Here is a 21127-nt window from a genome sequence, read left to right as displayed (position 1 = left end):
ATCCCTGCACCACTTCATGCCGTGCCCAGTTGTGATACTGGCAGCCACTTTGCATCTGGTGACTTGCGCTCCATCAAACTCTAGCACACCCAAGGCTGAGCAATTCCACTTCCACACCCCAGCAGAGAGACTGAAGGCCAAACAATACGGCAATATTTCATTAACTAAAGAACACTATGCCAGGGAAAACTGTTTGCAGATTGCAGATCATTATATACTGATAAAAGGTACAGCCCACCAGTCAACAGTACCTGTGTGCTTGGATGGATCAGTTACAGCACAGCTATTACAAGTTTACTTGGTATTTTGAAAAATATGATGACATGTATTACTGTAATCATGAAAACTTTACTTTTAAAAAGGTACCAAAATATTAACTGAAACAATATTACTGAATAGACAGCTGCCATTGTATTTCTTAGATTGCCCCCTCAAATTTAAGTTGTTTCTCAAACCAAAGCTTTAACAAAAGCTAATGATCTTTTAGCACAGAACATCTTAGGAATTGTTTCCCAAGGATTTTCTGTAAAATTACCATTGCATTAAACCTGCGTGCAACAGTGTAAGAGCTTCTTCAGACTTTTAATGTAGTATTGAGTGCTGCACTCGTCGTCATAACAACAACCTGAACATTTAATGAAGCTCTTAGCCGGGAGTGTCTGCATGTGGAAAATGAGTGAAGAGGAGAGAGTTGGTGCTTGAAAGACAGCAGATGTGTGTCTGAGGGACACGTGAACTGCTTATAAATACAAATTTCTCCAAAAGGTAGAGATGGGGATGGAAAACAGAAGGAGTCACACAGTCTTCAGGCACAAAAGATGTGACTGGGAAGTGTCCATGATTTCACAAAACTAAAGCATGACAACAGAGAGCCACAAAACAACTGCTGATACTAAAGCAACTGCAGCAAACAACATGTAGGATTCCTATCAGACCACAAAATGTCCACATCAAACCTTTGGTTGTTAAAACCACTGTCATAGCGAGACAGGGTGCGAATACAGACACAGCTGTAATGCACAAACCCTCTTAGCTGTATACTGACAAGGGGCAGGTCTTGGGTGACACTTAGCTTTCTACTGCCTTAGTGATCATTTAACTTTTAGTTCATGCTGCCCCCTAGAGGTAACAAAACAGCATTTAGAGTTGTTGCAGAGAAAACATGTCAAGCACCAGTGAAGAGCGCACTGGGATTATGTTTAATTTTTTTTCTGTTGTACATGAAAAGATGGAACTAAGAAACATGCTATAGATGAAGCTGAAAAACAAGTGCTACATTATCAAGAGATGAGGTTTTTCTTACCTGTGTTTATAGCGTTGCATAACAGGGGAGCAGGACATAGGAGAGAAAAAATGAAAACACATTTCTGTTAGTCAAAGGCTCTTTATTTTAGGTAAAGAGAATGAGCAGTGAGTGCTTTATAAGCAGGTTCAATGGGTGGCCAAGTGCTACAATCACTTTTTACTAAAACAGCATGATGTTATAATTTATTAAATCCAACATGAGCCCTGTCCTGGTTGTACCCTGTCTCCTGATGTGAGCTGGGATAGTTTTTAGTCAAACTACTTCGTACAGAAAAATTGTCCATATGTAAACTCTCAATGAGATCTGTGGACTATTCTTAGTAACAAGGACATTGATTCTGGAAACACACACTTCTGTTGAGTTTTTCAGATGTCATTTTTTCAGTTTTTGGAGCAGCACAAGCAGAAATCGATTCAACTCATTGTTTGGGGGGAAGTTTCAGAGACTGATATGTCAATATAAGGAAAAATCAAGCAAAAACTATCTGCATTGTTAGATATTACTGGGGCTTAAATGCTAAAAATATGTTTTTTTGTGTAATTTGGGTGAACTGACCCTTTACTAGTATTGTTGCCATTAACAAATAATGTTGAACTGCAACACCAACAGGTGTGGTCAAGAGGATTTGGACAGCAAATTTTAAATAGCAACTAACTAATTCTAAGTATCTGCAGAGCTGTTCCTAAGCAGCTTTTTATCTACCTGGTGAGTTCACACAGAAAAAGTAAAACCTGATCATACACCCTTTAAACTAAATATTAAAAGCACCACAACGGCAGGTGTAAGAACTTCAATCAATGGAAGAAAGATGCAAAGAAATAAGTAATGAGGTATATGATAAAGGAAGAGAGCAGGATTACAACAACTTGCACAGTATAAATAATTAATTTCTAGGGTACTGTTTTGAAGCTACTCAAATGTTTGCATTCTAAAAAGGACGGACTGTTTGGCCTTCTGTGAGGCCGACTTGCAAGGACTACAGGAGGGTGGGATTCACAGCTCTGTAATGAAGGTGTTTGTTGTGGGTGTCTGATGTAATGTTGTGTAGTGATGAAGCAATTCTCTTTTGGTTCATAGAAATCGATTTCGGTTCCTTAGTTTCTCTACCAATTGTACAGACCAGCATCAGCTGAAAATGGTACCAGCACAGAGCCTTCGCTGCACAAACAGCTGAAAAGTAAAAGCAATTTCTTTGTTTCCCTTAAAAAGGAACAAACCAGAGCTGAAACGGTAAAGAAGAGTGATAGTGTGCAGTTGTTAGTCTGAAAGCAAAATGTGAAAACTACGACTCCCACGCACAAGTCACAGAGGTCCACAAGCTGTGAGAAGACAGAGGCGTCAAGTCACAGGAATGAAACTGCACTTATTTTTCACTTTTCCCCCACTTTGTCACATATTTCTTTACTTAAAATTACACACACTGGGAACCCTCAAAACTAAATGTTGTAACATACTGCAAATGAGCTAAAATTGCAGCAATCATTTTAAACATTTTCTCAAAAGGCAGCTCTCAAAACCGCCTTTTCAAGTTGTTCTTTTGTTTCAAGTTTTTTTTTTTTTTTTTTTTTTTTTTTTTTTTTAATCAGAGGGAGATGGACAGCTCAAACTAAAGGCTAGATTTGTGGTTTCATTCATTCCAGTATGATTGGCTAATAAACTGCTTTGTTAGCTTTGCAACATTTATTTTTCTGCTTAATACAAATGAACTACTTGATCAACTGAGCCACTAAATGATTCAAATAAAGTTTAGTGGCTATACAGCATCAGCAACTTAAGGATTACCCCTGATATCCACGGGTTGCAGCTCTGTCACATTTGAGTTGTGCCACAGCTATGTCACGTCTCTGTTAAAATGTCCAATGGAAAAGTTTCAGAAGAAGAGCCTCTGAAAGTAGTTAAAAAGAGTTATTTCACCAACATTTTTGTCTTTCACAAGGATTTTAATACATATTTGCGGCTCATGTATTTTCTTTGTGGACACAGATCCTTTGTGGCTGCACTTTAATAATTTTAATTATTGCATGTGCAAAGGCCGTCTTATCTTCATTTTGTATCTGTATTTTCCAAGTAGTGCATATTAAAATCCATTCCAAATTAGTGGAAGGGAAATTGTGGCATTTCCTCTCCTGCTTAACAGACTTTGGAGAAGTGACATAAACAAATGGGAAAAGATTTGTCCAGATTTCGTCCAGTAGACATTAGGGGTTATTGTAAAAGTCAGAAGTGTGGGAACAGAAGTCTAATGTCAACAAATGTCAAATTACAAAGCAACCTTTTGAACAAATGAACAATTTCAATATTTCTTCGACCATCCTTGCTAACAGCAAAGGAGGAGGTTCAACATTTCCGTATTGCCTTCAAACTAGAAATAACAAAAATGGAATCTTTTCCAAAAGTACACAAAATTATCTTGACAATTACCAAAAGAAGCTGTACTAAAACATACTTTAATGACAAAGAAAACACCAGGTTACACTATGTGGTGGTCATGAAGATGTGTTTTAAGTTTTATTATGTTCTTGTTTTTGTCTGCCGCTCTTAAAAAGATTGGATAAAATAGATTTGCTCATAACTAAGTAATTCACACTTTTACAATGGCAACTTTTTTTGGAAAGTTAAAAGTTTCAAAATCAATCGTCGTCTGTGCTGTAGAAATGCTCAGTCAGATGGAGTCATCTGCACTGAGACTGAATGACTCAATTTAGTCGGGACAATAAGCAGCCCATCCAGTGTGAGGAGTGATAGTGTTCTCCTCAGAGATAAGACCAGGAGTCATCTTTCCTGACTGAGGGAAACCTTTAATGAATGAACAAGTGAAAGAAAAGACTGCAAAAGTAGGAAGAGAGAATGACAAATTGATACAAAGATAGCCCAAGCGAGAGTTGACGTTTTATGAACAGTGAGTCAATAATTCTGCCAGGCATGCAGCCATCCTCCCTCTGTTCTATGCCCTCAGAGGGCAACTGAAAGGGAGCTATAATTTCCACTTCATTGTACCTTTAATGACACAAATGAGAGGTATGTCCTTGAAAGACTAGAAAGACATTTTGGTATAGCTTGGAAGGATTGCTGATTATTCTTCTTATATTATTATTATAACTCACACTAACAAAAGGATGAACTCTGGGAGGAAGAAAGCTTTAACCGATCCAGCTACTGCAACATGATGTTATAAGAGAGTATGAAGTATGATGTTGGTGAGGTAGTCATTCATAATTTATTCTTAACAGATTTATTCTCTAAGATCCTGGTATTAGCTGATGTATCCTTTGGCCATATTTTGATGTGATGTTTGTAACAGTGGAGAGGAGCACATTGTACAATATTCCAGCAGAGAGAGACCGAAGGGAGATGGTCAAGACTCTATTAATAGTCATCTGAGTCACCACATTTACATTAATAGGAGCGCATTTACAATGAATGCATCCACCTCCTCACAGCAACACAACCTTGATGTTTTGAATAATTAAATGCAGAAAGTCAGAGGAGTGCAGGAAGACTAATTTCATTGAACAACAACTTTAAGTAACCATTCTGAAGCTTTTCATGTCGTGTGGGCAGACAGTAAAAAGAAAAAGTAAGAATCTGGGGATTATATGTTTGGCTGCATTCAGACTGACAACAGCACTGCGTCAGAAAAAAAACAGCTTCCTCATTAATTTCAGTGAGCCCTACAGAGAGCTACGGCAAACAAATGCAGGCGCATCCAGCAAAAATAAAACAACGCGATGCTGCATTGTCCGGCAGCACACTGCATTGGCCAATCAAGTACTGTATGTGCAAGCGTATATTCCTGGTAGGTTACTGTACAGCATTAATTCTTCTATTTACCTTGAGAGCACCATGGCTGAGGATCAAATGACTGCCGCCATGATAACTTTCCAGAGTTGTAAAATTCTCCCTCATAGTATCATAAACCCCTGTGTAGTGTTTTGGCATGTGATAAGCCTTCAAAGTCATGGATGTACTCCTTAAACTAAACCGCCCGAATCATATTTCATTTTCTCACCGGTACCTGTAGCAACGCAGGCTCTTGTGGTTTTTTAACAGAGAGCTATTTCTGGTCTGAACAAGGCCTTACTTGTCAGACCTGGAGGTACAGTACATCAGAGCCAAGGTCATTTATAAACTGCACAAATTATAAATATGGATGTCATGGCCCCAACCTGGCAGTCATCCATCATCTCTCACACTGTACATGCTGCTAATCAATGTCAGATGATGAATCGGGTACAGTATCTCAGACTGAATATGGTCACTTGGCCACCGACAACCGCAAGAAGATTTACTGCACATCTCTGATATTATGTTCACTTTTGGTTCACAGTCAGACTTTGTTCTTCAATCATCATAAAATCATAATAATCTTAACTGGTGTTATGATGAACGTGACAGATGTAACATTTTATACTGAGATTTACAGAGTGTTACTGAAGAAAACTATGTATCTCCAAATTTGGCTGGTTGGAATTTGTAAGAGAAACTGAAGGATTAGGTGGTTGTTGTTGTTTTTTTGGTTTGAGAAAAATCTCCTACTTCCTACGTGGGGCTGCAACTAATTATTATTTTCATTATCAATTAATCTGATAATTACTTTCTCAATTAATCGTTTTATCTATAAAATAGTGAAAAATGCTCATCAGGGTTTCCAAGAGTCCAAGATGATTTCTTCAGATGTCTTAATTTGTCCGACCAACAGTCCAAAACACAAAAATATTCACTGTACAAGTGTAGAAGAGAAAGGAAACCAGCAAATAATCACATTGGAGAAGATGGAACCAGAGAATATTTTCTTTAAAAAATTATTCAAAACAATTAAGCGATCATCAAAATAGTTGCCGATTAATTTTCTGGCGATTCACTAATTGATTAAATCGAATGATTGTTGCAGCTCTATTCTTAAGCTAAACAAACCATTTAAAAACCCACTGGGTTAGCTGAAAAATGCACCATCACAAAGTTTGTTAGAATAATATGACCCATGGGCATTTCGCACAACATAATTGGTTTTTCATTGTACTATGTTTTTGGGCCTTTGTAGTATATGTGCTTCAGATAAGAATGAGTGTGAACAACTAGTCAAATCAAGACACCTGTGGAACAACTTTCCACACAATATGCTTCATTTTACAAATTAACTCTTATAAGAAATAGTTTTGGTTACACTTTATTTGGATAATCCCCCTACAGATAGTTTATAGAGTATCTGTAACATTTCAACAGCTTATTAGCTGAGATTCAACAATTGGTTAGGTTAGGTTTAGGCACGAAAAACATCTTGGTTAGGGTATGTTCATGAATTCTCACATATACTTTATTGATAATCTGTTAAACATCTACAGATGTTACAAATACTATCTGTAGGCAAACTATCCAAATAAAGTGTTACCATAGCTTTCTATAAACCAACACCTAATATTTGCACCCAATGTGGCCTCTTCATCCTGTTGCCTTGATGATATTAAACAAAATGCTAAAAATACTGTGTTAACACCAGCAGAACGGCCCTGTATCAGTGCAATATCATTAAGTTGCATTCATCCTCTTTTCTATCCTTTCCCCTCTCTTTTCAAAAGCTTTCTGATCGTCTTGCCCTGTTAGAGGCCTTGCATTCAACAGAGGGTGTAATCCCCTTGCTGCTGAGCATGTATTTGAATTTCTGCTTAACCTCTGAACAACAGACCTCTGTGACACCAGCTAAGATGTGCACATGCCTACTTTACCTTGCCTTCCTGCCGTTAAAGTAATAAAGGGGCACTTGATACTCCATCATCAAGTGCAGGTGAATACTAAGAGGCGGCAAGCTCAAGGTTTTTTGCCTTTACAAATAGTCAATATTAAGAGCTTTAGAATGTACAGAGTGTTTCAACAGTGTAACGCTATCAAACCAGACTTGACCTTGAGTGTGCTTATCGCTTAATGTTTTTTTAAATTAATATATTCTGACAATATCCCTGTGTTTGCGTATTTTAGAGACACTTCCCTTTTTCTGATATTAAAAGATGTTTATACGGTTTGTTAAGTTGCCACTGCCTGACTGACAATGAAATTGCCATCAACTTTCAAACTTTAATAAACAGCATTGACATTAGCAATACCTTTTACACTGCATAACAAAAACAAGGCAAAACAACTTCACAAACCTCATATTAAACACTGTTATTTTTGCTGTAGTGTGATAGTGCAGGAAGTCACGGACAGCAGCAAGTGTCCAGACGGCACTGCAGTACAACAGAAGTACACATCAAAAGCAGGGAGACTACACACTGTGACTCAGACAGCAGGGTTCATACACAGATTAGACAAACTATGCAGACGGCCGCATCAGTTACAGCCAGTCAGCTATCCATTCACGGGCCGTCTTCACTGATGACCAGATTATAGCAAGCGGGACACTGTGAAAGGCACAGGCGCGTCTTGTTGAAGGTCAGCGCTGAGAAATGCTGATACTAAGACAGGTGAAAAGGACTGGACACAGTGATCCACGCCTCACATTTCTGGAGGCAAATCACAGCTCAGTCTGGTGGAGCGGCCAATTGTAAAGACAAAATTACACCAAAGGACACAAACATGATGCCAAAACAAATTTTGTCACCATAAGACAACCGATCATTATGGAGTGTTTACGTCAGGACTTTGCCCACTTAAGTCACATACATACAGGAATTTTAACACAAGAGCAACATTAAATATTCATGATTAAATAAGCAAACTCAAATTTAAAGTTTGGAGGAAAAAAAAACACACCCTTAGTTAGTTTGTTAGTTTAACACACAAAAACCCAACTATTCTGCTTCATCAGGACTGTGTGGGTGTGGTTTGATCACATTTGATTGACAGGTGCCTGGCACATAAACAAACAACCAACCAACTGTCATCAGATTTTGATTCAAATATACCAAAATTCAGATTACTGCGCAGACGTACAGTACATGACAGAACCTTTATTTTTCAGGGTCATTAAAAAAGGAAAAGATAATACTGTTTAAATGGCAAAAAAAAAATATAATACAACAGTTTCTATTGAATATTCACCAATTTTCTATGCACACAGGTAGTACACAAAACCAAACTGGCAGCAGATGACTCAATGTGTGAATCAATTTACAGTTACACACTACAACTGTTTCAAAACTAGTATAACACTTGCAATTATCAGACTTCATATGAGAATCTAGTGCTTTACAGCCCATTGGCTCAACTCTAAATGTTTTGCACCAAGCAGCAATGTATGAACATGCAGCACTTGGGCGAACTGTGGAATCCAACAAACTTGTGAGGTAGGGCTGTCACTTTTTATTTGAAATTTGAACTTACGTTCAAACGTGAAAAAATTTAATATTCGAACTGTAATGACCAGTTTGAAGTCAAAATTTACAGTCTATAAGCACAACAGTCCGTTTGAAGCTGTTTGCCCTTGTGGTCCGGCAAAGGGCGCTAACAGCTTGACGTATTGCATGCCCTATTGACCTATAAGTAAGCTAAGCTAATAAATGATAATGTAGGAAGACAATGGTGAGCAAAGATGAACTGATCGGATAATCATGACAACGAAGTATCTGAGAAGCAGCTTGTGGAAGTATTTTACACCATAGATGGCAAATGTACCAACAAAACTGTTTGCCGACTTTGTAAAAAGCAGTTGCCATACGCTGCATACACACATACAGATATAAAAGTAGTAGGTAGTCTCTGGCCTCTAATAACTCTGTAGCTCTGTGGGTATGTTACTACAGGTATGTGGGTATGAAACTACACAAGGAAGTAGTTAATTTACTGTTGCACAGTTTGTTTCCTCAAGTACAGAATACTCCTGAAGTCTTCCTTCGGACTTTGCGGTATGCGTTGTTGAAACTGTTTTAATACAACAATGACATCAGAGCGGACAAGACTGATTGGCACTGTGGCCCTGTATCTGCCCTGGAAGCAATCCCCACTCCACTAGTGGAGCAGAGTAGTAAACAACTCTGTGCTTTTGTTGCAGGTATTAAAACGAGCACAATTGGCTCTCGTCTGGTTGTTGCTCACATTAGTTCAGAGGACATTTGTATAAAGTTAAGCTTTTCTCAACTTTCCCCTGTAGTGCCGCTGGGCACCGTTTAAATCGCTCAGGGGGGAACACCAGGTCCCATTCACAATTAATAACCACAATTAATAGCTGTCCCAGCATTTGAGTCTGTATGTGTGAATGGCCCATAACTCTACAACAACAACAACAAATCTAGGACTCACCTGCTAGCTTGCCAGCCAAGTGAGATTAAGCTATATTGGTTGTGTTTGAATTAATTCAGTGTGAACCATGGGAGAACAGCTCCTTGAATTATGAATTTTGTTTTGTGGGGAAAAGAAATGATAGACAGCTTAGAAACTTGTGGTTATATAGTTGGCAGCTTAGAGACTCCTTTAAAACACCATGCAGAAATATTTCAAACATCTCACAGCAGCTCAAGTGTGGTCACTGTCACAGGAGGGTTGCACTTTATCACAGAAAAGTGCTTAATTTTTAAAAGGACACCTCAGCAGATTTAGTGCAAGAGGTAAGAAATAAAGAGCTTTTTACAAGAACAAACTAAAAAAGCACTGAAATGCAGTTGAACCTCAAGAGGCTATTACCCAGGTGGTTTATTCAGATCAAGTCTATTGAATGTATCCAACAGTGTTGAATTATGTGGCAAAATGTGTGTGCAATGCAGCACAACTGAGATAAATAATTTAGCGAAAGAGTAATGAAGGTGTTTGTATGTGTGAAAGATGAAGTGTTTAAGAGGTTTCATTTTGCTTCATGTTATCATTTAAAAAAGGAAAATGTTTAGGAGTTTTGACACTTTCCTAAAGGAAGAGAGTATCTTTTCTCAGCTCCTATCCAACTGTGTGGGAAATGTCAATGCCTTCAAGCAGTCCTGCGGCAGGTGGGAGCACATCGCTATCCAGTATGCTCTGTATGTAAAGCACCACAACAGTATCACACTATACACCCCAAGCTTGAACTCAAGAGGTATTTAGATCAGGATTAAGTTCGCCGATCACATGCAATGTCAAAATGCAAAGGCCACTCGGTCATTAATGACTATAGAAAAGCTGTATGCGCAGCAGGTTATCACAATTTAAAAAAAAAAGTTTTTATTTAGATTTCCCAATATGTTATCGCAATATTTTTTGAACACATTTGTAAATGTATCCCATTTTCACAAGAAAATATTAGAAGGGCCATCTAGACAGATTTCAATCAAAGCAGAGTAGCTTTTTCAACAAAATAATCGCAGTCTTTGAGTGCCTTAGTTATATGAGTCTCCACTGAAATCGGGGGTAAACAGAACTGTTTGGCTGATCTGGGTGCTGGGTAGCTGGCTGACTGGATCTGTGTGCTCCCTGGAATGGGCCTGCTTCTCAGAATAGCCAATGGCAGATGCCTTCCTCCCCTCTGTGTTATTTGGAGCCCAAGGGCAATGGAATCCAACCTCCTGCAGTGTACTGTGGTGTGGCCCTTACTTCAGGATAGAGAGAAGGGCTTGATGTCTGGTGGACAAAATCAGCCGTCTTTCATGCCAGTGCTTAACAAATGGGCTCAAATGCATTAAGGTATCATCATGTGATGCCTCTTTGTTGCAAGCAAAGGAAGTTTAATGACTTAAAACATGAACATACCACAGCAACCTGTCTGATCAACGCATATGTTCAGTCTCTAAACTAGGGTAGTAACTTATGATTATTTTCATTATAGTGAAAAATACACAATTTCTCACAGTTTCCTGAAGGCCAGTGTGATGTCTTCAAATGTCCTGTCTCTCCGACCAACAGTCTAAAACCCAACCATTTTCAGTTTACTGTCACATAAGACAAAAGCTCAAATCTTCACAATTGAGAAACTGCAACTAGAGAATGGCTGGTGTTAACTTGAAATTTGATTTCACTGATTATTGAAATAGTTGCAGATTCATTTTCTTAATTAATAGTCAACTATTTATCTGCTACTTATTTATTCAAAACCAACAAAACATTAATCAAAACCAAATTTGCATGATTGCTCCATGTCTCCATGTCTTACTTGGTAGAGAAACGAGAAATTAACCGTAGAAGTCTGATTCTAGTTTTTCAGGGATAACACTGTAAGATAAAAATAGAAAACTCTGAAATTCCTAAGATACATATCTAAATGGCACAAAAGAGTCAAATACTTCAATAGCAACACCAAACTAAGCAAGGAATCTCACTTCAGTTTCACAGCAACTTCACTCCAGTGTGTTGCAATGAATTGCATCAGTAATGGAAGAAGAAAAAAAAATGAAAGTTAAAAACTTCAAAAGATTAATTAGCTTCTTGTCCTGTCAAACACAATATTCAACATCTGGCTATCCAAAAACAGCAGAAAAATGGTTAAAAAGGCCTGAGTGATGGTGTTTGTGAAGCAGCATGATACTGTCACGGGGAGCCTTACTTTCTTCACAGTTCTCTACAAAGGCAGACATTAGAAAAGGCAACTGCAACTTACTCAGTTTATTAATAAGGTGACACTGTTTTGTTATTTCATTTGACAAGCTACTCAATTCTGTCACTTAAATGGCATTGTAGTATTTACAAATGTGCACAAATAATCACAGAACATTGACCAGTTGTACCAACAGGTTGCATTTTTGCAAAACAACTAAAGATATGTGACAAAATAGATTGTGAAGCTAAAATTAACTAAGCACAATCCAAACATTGAATTACCTGAGGTGATTTCAGTGTTTGGTGATGGAAAACAGTTGGTTTTGAAACATGAATTGTAAAGATAAATAACACTTGAGCCGCTATCAGATCATCTGACTCTGTAGTAGCAGGACCAGGGGCGATATCAGGTCGCCCTAGTTGTCACCTAACAGACAGGGACAGACAACTCGAATTGAAAGTGAATACGAATGTCCTCAATGCATCCAGACATGTGTTTCTGTGTCTTTCATGTGTCTCTCTTCACATGTCATTATGATGCATGATGAGCATGATTCATACTTAACAAAATAATATGCATAAAAACTTACTAATTAACTGATAAATCTCTCTTTAAAATGGCATCCTGTCTTAATTAACCAGTTGACAGTAGAAACAGTAGTAACAGGGGAAAGACATGCGACAAGAGTCCCTGGGTGGATACATATGCGTCTCAGACCGATGGGCCACCAGTATAACTACAGCTCACAGTCTTAAAACAGAGGCCAACAAATGAAGCTAACAAAACATACACAGTGCAAAAAACTAGAAAAAAAATTACAGTAGTTGTGTGGCTCAAATTAACATGTCTACAGACAAACCCACAGGAAACCCAGAGGGTCAGTCAAACTCGCTAAAGAAAGTTGCAACACACCGACAACACCTGCTCAAACAGCAAATGCATCTTGCTGATAGCTGTTGATACAGACATAGCTGCTATGGGCAAGTCCAGATCACCTTACTCAACAGGCCTGCAGCACAGGGTGTGGTGGGTGAGAAAAGCAATACCGCAACTAAAATGTCCTGCTATTAATGATCTATATCTTGATCGCTATCTCCTGCAACAGCTGGATACCCATTCTGGCTCCCGGAAATACAGTGGCGGCTCCTGGGCACATTTTAATTGGAAATTTAACCCAGGACTATTTTTATTAGTACAGTATGATAAGTTTTAGGGCCGATGTAGATCTCACTTTAAGTTTCTCAAGAGACATACAAGAAACAACATTGCCTCATTGAAAACTCCCATGTCCAAGGCCAAATTAATATATTAATTGGAATCAGAGTTCTTGGAATAAAAGAAAAAGTCTTCCAGGAATAACCAATACAAGCAACAAGATAGACAGTTGAAGAATACAAAATATGTATTTTATAGTATGGTTTGTTCCTTCTGAAGACATAGTTTCAGGCAACTTAAGTTGTACCATACCGCAGAGACCCTGGGAAATCCCAGCTATGCCATTCACTGGAGACAGCTGCCACATGCACAGCAGAGCCCACATTGCTTCCTTCTCTGAATGGACCAACAACCCCATGAACTGGCCTTGTGGGACCTTCCACTTAGTTAATCCAGCAAAACAGACTTTGTAAACCACCTTAAAGCTCATGTTCCTTTTATTCCGTCTAGAGCTTCCTGACTTGTTTGCCTTTTTAAACAACAAAAGCAAGTAAAAGTGTTCTTGAGTGCAAACACAGATGCCTTAGTCTTTTCATGCAAACAAAATGTAAGACCCCTTAATGTGGTGGTGCCATTGGCATACAGATGGCAGAGTTTAACACCTTAACTCAAGGGCTAGCATAATCCCAACTGTGCTTTTCCCCAGTTCTTTCTTCTTTAACAGTCAAACCAATTTTCATCCTGCTGGAGACAGAGGATGAAACCTTACTGCTGTTGCTAAGAACACATTGTGTAAAGTATGTTAACCTTAACGGGTGTGGAACCCATCATTTAAAATATAGTTAAGTATATGACAAAAGAGTCGGTGTCTCTGCTACCATCTTTTCACCACATAAATAAACAAGACTAAGAGTCTACAGCCATGCAAGAGGCTCTACGGGGCTGTACTTGAGCTAAATGCTAACATCAGCATGCTTACATGCTCACAATGGCAATGCTAACATGCTGATACTAAGCAGGTATAATGTTTAGCATGGTCACCATCTTTGTTTAGTGTGTTAGGATGCTAAGATTTGCTAATTAGCACTAAACACAAAGGCTGATGGGAATGTCATTATTATTGTAGGTATTTGTTCATAAATACTGATGGATGTTCCACCAAAGTGATAACAATTCATCCTGATGGGGACATGACTGTAAATCAAATTCTCAGGCAATTCATCCAATAGTTGTTGAGACATTTAAATCAAAACCACAAATGTCAATCTCATGGTGACGCTAGAGAAAAGGTCAGCAGATCACCAAAGTAATTAGGATTCATCCTCTGGGAAGCAGGACGTCTATATAGAATTTCATGGCAATTCCTCCAAAAGTCGTTGAGATATTTCAGTGTGGACCACAGCGGTGGACCAACCAACTGAATGCCATCCATAGAGCCATGCTGCTAGCATGGCTAAAAATAGGAAAGTACAAATCTTGAAATCTTGGACAATGTGTCTTTGATGCTGAGGTATGACTGCAACATATAAAATTATAGAGGCTGTATGTGTATTATGTAATTAGGGATGATACATAACATCTTCCTGTCAAAGGAGGCGTAACAACGACTCACACTTTGTCTACTTTTTTTTATTTATTTATTTTTAAATCAGTGCTTCCTTGCCTTGCAACACAGATTAGACTGAACAATTTAAGCCTGTGGCTGGGTAAACTAAAGAAGCCTCCTGCTGCGGTATGTCTCAGCTTATCCTTTGAACCTACTGTTTAACTACTGCATAAACCGCACTAATTAAAACTAAATCACCATAATAGATCCTTTGTCTCAAAAAAAAAAGGTCAACACAGCAGCTGGCTTTGATCAGAGAAAACCAAGAATGGAAAAAGCAGACACTCTCCAGTCATTGTGACATTGTGACACACTTATTTCTTTCCCCGATATTTCACGACCTTTCTCCTCATTACCCCATCTATCTCAAGTTTTTCCTGACAGATTGGAGGTTGATATTTTTAACTGCCTATTTTTCTATCTCTGATGACAATAAGGAAACACTGTCAGCACCACTGTAATTCAGAGGTCAAATGCAGCCGTACAAAAACAGTTGGTATCCCTTTGCCAAGATGTTCTCAGCTTAATGTTTAAATTTGTTTAAATGTATTTGTCAATTTACTTGTCATCAAAGTACCTGCTACATTTTGCTTGGAAAGTATACAATCTTTACTAACAGCTGGAGGAGACCAATGAAATACCTGAAAAAAAAATAGTGAGCTCGGATGAGTACCTCAACACTGAGTAAAAAAACGTGGGTCTTTAAATGGAAACAGCACTATAATGTTGCATCTCTAAGTCTCATTGAGCTGTCCTGGATTTCAGACCATACTGTGTCAGATATGTATTGTAACGCTAAATTAAAAAAAGCAAATACATGTAGAGAATATGAAAACTAAAAATAATTCTTTCCTGCTTTATACATTTGAATAAACCAAAACTAAAATCAACTTCAGCGAATATTGGCTATGTGGATGTTTTTGTATACGGATTTTTTTACATTTTGAGAAAATGTAGTTTTTCTAATCATCTACAGTTTACAAAAAAAAATAATGGAGTAACAAAAGCGGTATATGTAATTCAAAATAATGAAATTTTCAAATGCCAGCATGAATAAATTATTTGTCAAATAAATGTACAGATACCAGATTTATTCACTCTACATTTTATTAATTTCAGTTTTGTAAGATATAATCTACCGTGAAATAAACTTAATTTTTATCGATTAAAATGGCTGTACAATTTTGTGAATGTGTCGTAACTGGTTTTAATCTCTTGATGTGATGCGTTAGACTGCCAGTGACAAAACATGGAGGGATTAGTCATGTAGATCTAGTCATCTAGAGAGGGTTTGTGTCTTTCAGAAAAAGCATATTGATATTTTGGAATTGCTTCAACTGATATATTAGAAGAATTGCAAATTCTAATGCAAACATACCATTAATAAAATAAAACCATCGAGTAGACATGGTCAAGTAGGAATAAACAATTGATTTATGTTAAAATCACCACCCGTCATAAGTCAGGTTGGAACTCCTTCACTGGCCATGATGGATGACACTGACGGGTATGGGCTATTTATTTCATTTGCATACATTTCAAGACAAAACAGATTACTCTATATAAGAAATAATTATTCCATAAACTATAAATATAAAACATTTATTTTTCCTATTTCTCTCTCAATTAATGCATATATATCTTCATCTTAAAACATAACCTAAAAATAGGCACATTGGCGACGGCCTTTTTAAGGTTACATGTTGGTGTCCGCCGTCTGCCATGGGTGGAGCCATGGCAAGCGAACTTTGTAGCTATAAGCATACGGAAACTACTTAAATACATCTGACAAAAGGACATATCCATCTTATATAATCACAAGTACCTTAATTTATTAGGTATTCAAGTTCAAACAAGTCATTAAAAGGAAGATATTCTGCTCATTTGTGTATATTATGTATGTTATGTTTTATGAAAAACAAAGACTGCAAACGTTTTTGGGGGTGCAGTTTACATTAATTTGACTGATTTTTAAATCCAGCAAAACTGATAAAAAAGTTAATTTGGCAGTAAATGTCTAAATGTTCATTGTGCTGACAAAAGAAAAAAACAAATTAAAAATAGAACAGAAATTAAAGTAAGTAGCTTAAATTTTGATTTGCCATTTTGCTAAACCAGCAGTTACACAAAGCAACAACAACCGGGCGGTGGGAGTGTAGGATGACCTTTGACATTTTTGGGTTCTGTGGCTCAACCGAACCCAAACCGTTTGACTGGTCCAATAGGTACAATACTCACCCGTCTGCGACAGAAGCAACGTGGGTCTTTAAATGGAAACAGCACTATAATGTTGCATCTCTAAGTCTCATTGAGCTGTCCTGGATTTCAGACCATACTGTGTCAGATATGTATTGTAACGCTAAATTAAAAAAAGCAAATACATGTAGAGAATATGAAAACTAAAAATAATTCTTTCCTGCTTTATACATTTGAATAAACCAAAACTAAAATCAACTTCAGCGAATATTGGCTATGTGGATGTTTTTGTATACGGATTTTTTACATTTTGAGAAAATGTAGTTTTTCTAATCATCTACAGTTTACAAAAAAATAATGGAGTAACAAAAGCGGTATATGTAATTCAAAATAATGAAATTTTCAAATGCCAGCATGAATAAATTATTTGTCAAATAAATGTACAGATACCAGATTTATTCACTCTACATTTTATTAATTTCAGTTTTGTAAGATATAATCTACCGTGAAATAAACTTAATTTTTATCGATTAAAATGGCTGTACAATTTTGTGAATGTGTCGTAACTGGTTTTAATCTCTTGATGTGATGCGTTAGACTGCCAGTGACAAAACATGGAGGGATTAGTCATGTAGATCTAGTCATCTAGAGAGGGTTTGTGTCTTTCAGAAAAAGCATATTGATATTTTGGAATTGCTTCAACTGATATATTAGAAGAATTGCAAATTCTAATGCAAACATACCATTAATAAAATAAAACCATCGAGTAGACATGGTCAAGTAGGAATAAACAATTGATTTATGTTAAAATCACCACCCGTCATAAGTCAGGTTGGAACTCCTTCACTGGCCATGATGGATGACACTGACGGGTATGGGCTATTTATTTCATTTGCATACATTTCAAGACAAAACAGATTACTCTATATAAGAAATAATTATTCCATAAACTATAAATATAAAACATTTATTTTTCCTATTTTCTCTCCAATTAATGCATATATATCTTCATCTTAAAACATAACCTAAAAATAGGCACATTGGCGACGGCCTTTTTAAGGTTACATGTTGGTGTCCGCCGTCTGCCATGGGTGGAGCCATGGCAAGCGAACTTTGTAGCTATAAGCATACGGAAACTACTTAAATACATCTGACAAAAGGACATATCCATCTTATATAATCACAAGTACCTTAATTTATTAGGTATTCAAGTTCAAACAAGTCATTAAAAGGAAGATATTCTGCTCATTTGTGTATATTATGTATGTTATGTTTTATGAAAAACAAAGACTGCAAACGTTTTTGGGGTGCAGTTTACATTAATTTGACTGATTTTTAAATCCAGCAAAACTGATAAAAAGTTAATTTGGCAGTAAATGTCTAAATGTTCATTGTGCTGACAAAAGAAAAAACAAATTAAAAATAGAACAGAAATTAAAGTAAGTAGCTTAAATTTTGATTTGCCATTTTGCTAAACCAGCAGTTACACAAAGCAACAACAACCGGGCGGTGGGAGTGTAGGATGACCTTTGACATTTTTGGGTTCTGTGGCTCAACCGAACCCAAACCGTTTGACTGGTCCAATAGGTACAATACTCACCCGTCTGCGACAGAAGGGCAAACCCTGAGCAATGATGTTGATGCTAAATATCTTGAGTACTTTCTGAGGGGGTAGCGGTTCCGTGGCAACGTCCTTGGGGTCTGCCAGGTTGAGTGGCTTGCTCTCCAGCGGGACGTGCAAAGTCTTCTCTTTCCCACAGGCAACATTTGGCATCTTTCTCCGAGCACCAGACGAGAAACGGGGAATAGGGCAATGCCGCAGCATTGCAAAAAAAGGTCTAATGGATCATATCCCAGAAGGAGCTTCGAAAGCTGGCCGACTATTGTCGCAAGCAGATAACTTTTCTTAAATGAGTAGTGTAGTAATGTAGTATCTTCCTTGTATGACTGTTATCAATACTGCGCTTGCTGAGCCTCTGCACCTACTTACTCAGAACTCATCTCCCTGCTGACTGGCACCCTTTAAAATATCTCTGGGGTGTGAGGTCACTGTTGCGCCAAAGCCAGGCAGAGCAGCTGCTGTCAGGGCCTGAAAAGAGGATGGACCAACTCAGCCTCTCCCCTCTCAGACAGGCACTGTGGAATCTGCTCTCATGACCCCTCGGTGGTGGAATGTGTACCAGCAGTCGTCTGACACAGCACACGTGTCCAGGGAGCTTCCTCATTGTGGTCATTCTCTGACCCCCCCCTCTGGTCCTCCCAACTTAGTGGCCTACATCATCACTGAGCCCAGTTAACTTTACCCCATGAAATCTGTCAGCATACAAAACAACAACAGATTACTATATCCTTGTCTAAATCACATTTGTCAACGTAAGTGTTGAAGCTAGGATTTGTTATATGCTAACCTTCTCTGACTCTTCCATGAACCAAGGTGTTCAGGAATGTCAGTAACTGTCTATGTCAGCAAAGAGGCTGAGGATATTTCAGGAGACCATCACACAGTAGTTCAATGTTAGTATGTGTGACACACGCACTTAAACAGGGATTCACTTGACCAAGTGTCAAAAGGGATGGACTTTATTAAAGTCTATTAAAGTGTGTTCACATGCAGCTACAAACAGAGAAGCAGCAGCAGGATATCAACCTTTTTCAATTAAATGTTGCTACACAACAACGCACTAAGGTCAGAGGTGTGAGGTGCGTTGGCGCAACAAGTAGTGCAACAGCAGGGAGTTGAGAAAAGTTATATATGGCATTTATTCTAATTCCCACAGACCATTAATATGCAGCAGAAAACAGCTGACAATCTGTGCTGAATATGTATAAATCTACAGATTGAGTGAGTGGCAAGAGACAACCTTCCCTGTGTGTCTGAACATATGGTAACAGAAAGACCTACAGGGCTTAACCTCTCTTCTATTCTCACATCCACCATTGTTTGAGGAGGATTACAGTGCCAGAACATCTATCAGAGTAGACTGAGGGCCCCGACACAACAGGCCAACAGTCGGCCGTTGGACGCCATTGAGTGTTTGTGGCTGACCAACGCCCATAGTTTTTACAGTATGTTCAGCACAATTGGAGCAAGTTGGCGCCTTATTGGCAGCTGTTCAGCCAATTGAGCATGTTGAACTAACAGCAGAGGCTGTCGGTGAAAGAGAGCGCTCTGACTGAACATTCGGCCAACAAAACACCAAGTTTTGAGAACCAGTGCCAAGCAAGGCAAAACTTTAGACTTCAAGTTGCAACTTTTAAATCTCACACATCCAGTATTGGTTTCCAAGCATTTAATTAAACTAAACAGATTCGTGATGGTGAATATATTGTATGGAATTGTCTTTCACTGATGTTTTTTTGGATTCTAAAAAGGTATGGTCACATTACATTTCTGTTCAACAAAATTGCCCCAAACTCAGCACTGAAAAATGATGTGATGTCCCAGCTCTGATGTAGGTAATAAATAAATATTGATCCGAGCAATCGCAAACTATAAACAGTGTATGATAATAAATGATAAAACATAGTGATAAAACACAAAAAAATGATTTCTCCATTTACAAACACAGCTGCATCAGTGTTTCCATTGGTTGACTGAGCACATCTACTCGCCCAAGTTGAACAAAGGTGAACTCTGACCTGTGAGTCCACTGGAGCCGGCTGGCGGTCACAGCAAAATAGGAAACGCATACTTGAATTAGTCTATTGTGCAGGCAATTTCAAATGTACACTGACAAAGACAAAAGCTAAAAAGCAATGTATTTCCATACAGCTGGAATGATATGGTTAATATGATCATTTAATTTTCCCTTTCAGTTTACAAACCATGATTGACAATAGTTCACATGCATCATGAAATAACCAATGAGGCACCTGTGAACGGCTGCTTGTTTCTGACATGACCCAGGCCTTGTAGAGGTTACTTGAGCTTTCGGACTAATCTTAGGCCATAAAGCTATGTGACGGACACACTGTTCCAGTCTGCGACAACGTGATCAGCCCAAAGTAACTTGTTAAATAGCAAGCCATGCCAGCATATTTACCCTTGGATCCTCTGCGATGCTTATCCCCAATGCTTGGAAGAACATTTTCCTTAAACATTATCTATTATGTCATTTTCCATCAAATGATCCAGGAAATAACATGTAAAGGAACTTCAAAAATGTTTTGTTTGTATTTCTGTTTGCTTTCCCATGACCAAGAGAGAGATTCCTCTGGTGGAAAAAGGGAATAAAGTTCCTGGAGTTCTTGAAAAAGTTCCCACAATCACATGTTCTAACTTTGTGCAGTAGAAAAGCAGGAAGTGTTATGTTGTCCTATGACACAACTGAAACTGTGTTGTGTGTATCTTAGGAGTATGAAGCTACAAAGGTAGACAGAAACATGCAGACCCATTGAGGAATCAAAGAAGTAGAGGATCAATGCCAGGAATAAA

General features: G+C 38.0%; 1 protein-coding gene across 1 annotated transcript in view; it reads right to left on the bottom strand.

The window, feature by feature from the left end:
• LOC122873189 (F-box/WD repeat-containing protein 7) overlaps positions 1 to 18686 on the bottom strand; it is a 69031-nt gene extending 50345 nt beyond the window's left edge. The window contains exon 1 of the mRNA XM_044189581.1: positions 18293 to 18686. Coding sequence (XP_044045516.1) covers positions 18293 to 18517 — 225 coding nt within the window. The 5' untranslated portion in view covers positions 18518 to 18686. The remainder of the gene's footprint in view (positions 1 to 18292) is intronic.
• Between the last annotated feature and the right edge of the window lie 2441 nt (positions 18687 to 21127).

This window comes from Siniperca chuatsi, linkage group LG3 (assembly GCF_020085105.1).
Source record: "Siniperca chuatsi isolate FFG_IHB_CAS linkage group LG3, ASM2008510v1, whole genome shotgun sequence".
Lineage (NCBI taxonomy): Eukaryota > Metazoa > Chordata > Actinopteri > Centrarchiformes > Sinipercidae > Siniperca > Siniperca chuatsi.
Note: the sequence above shows the minus strand (reverse complement) of the source record. Positions and strands in the feature narration are given on the sequence as shown.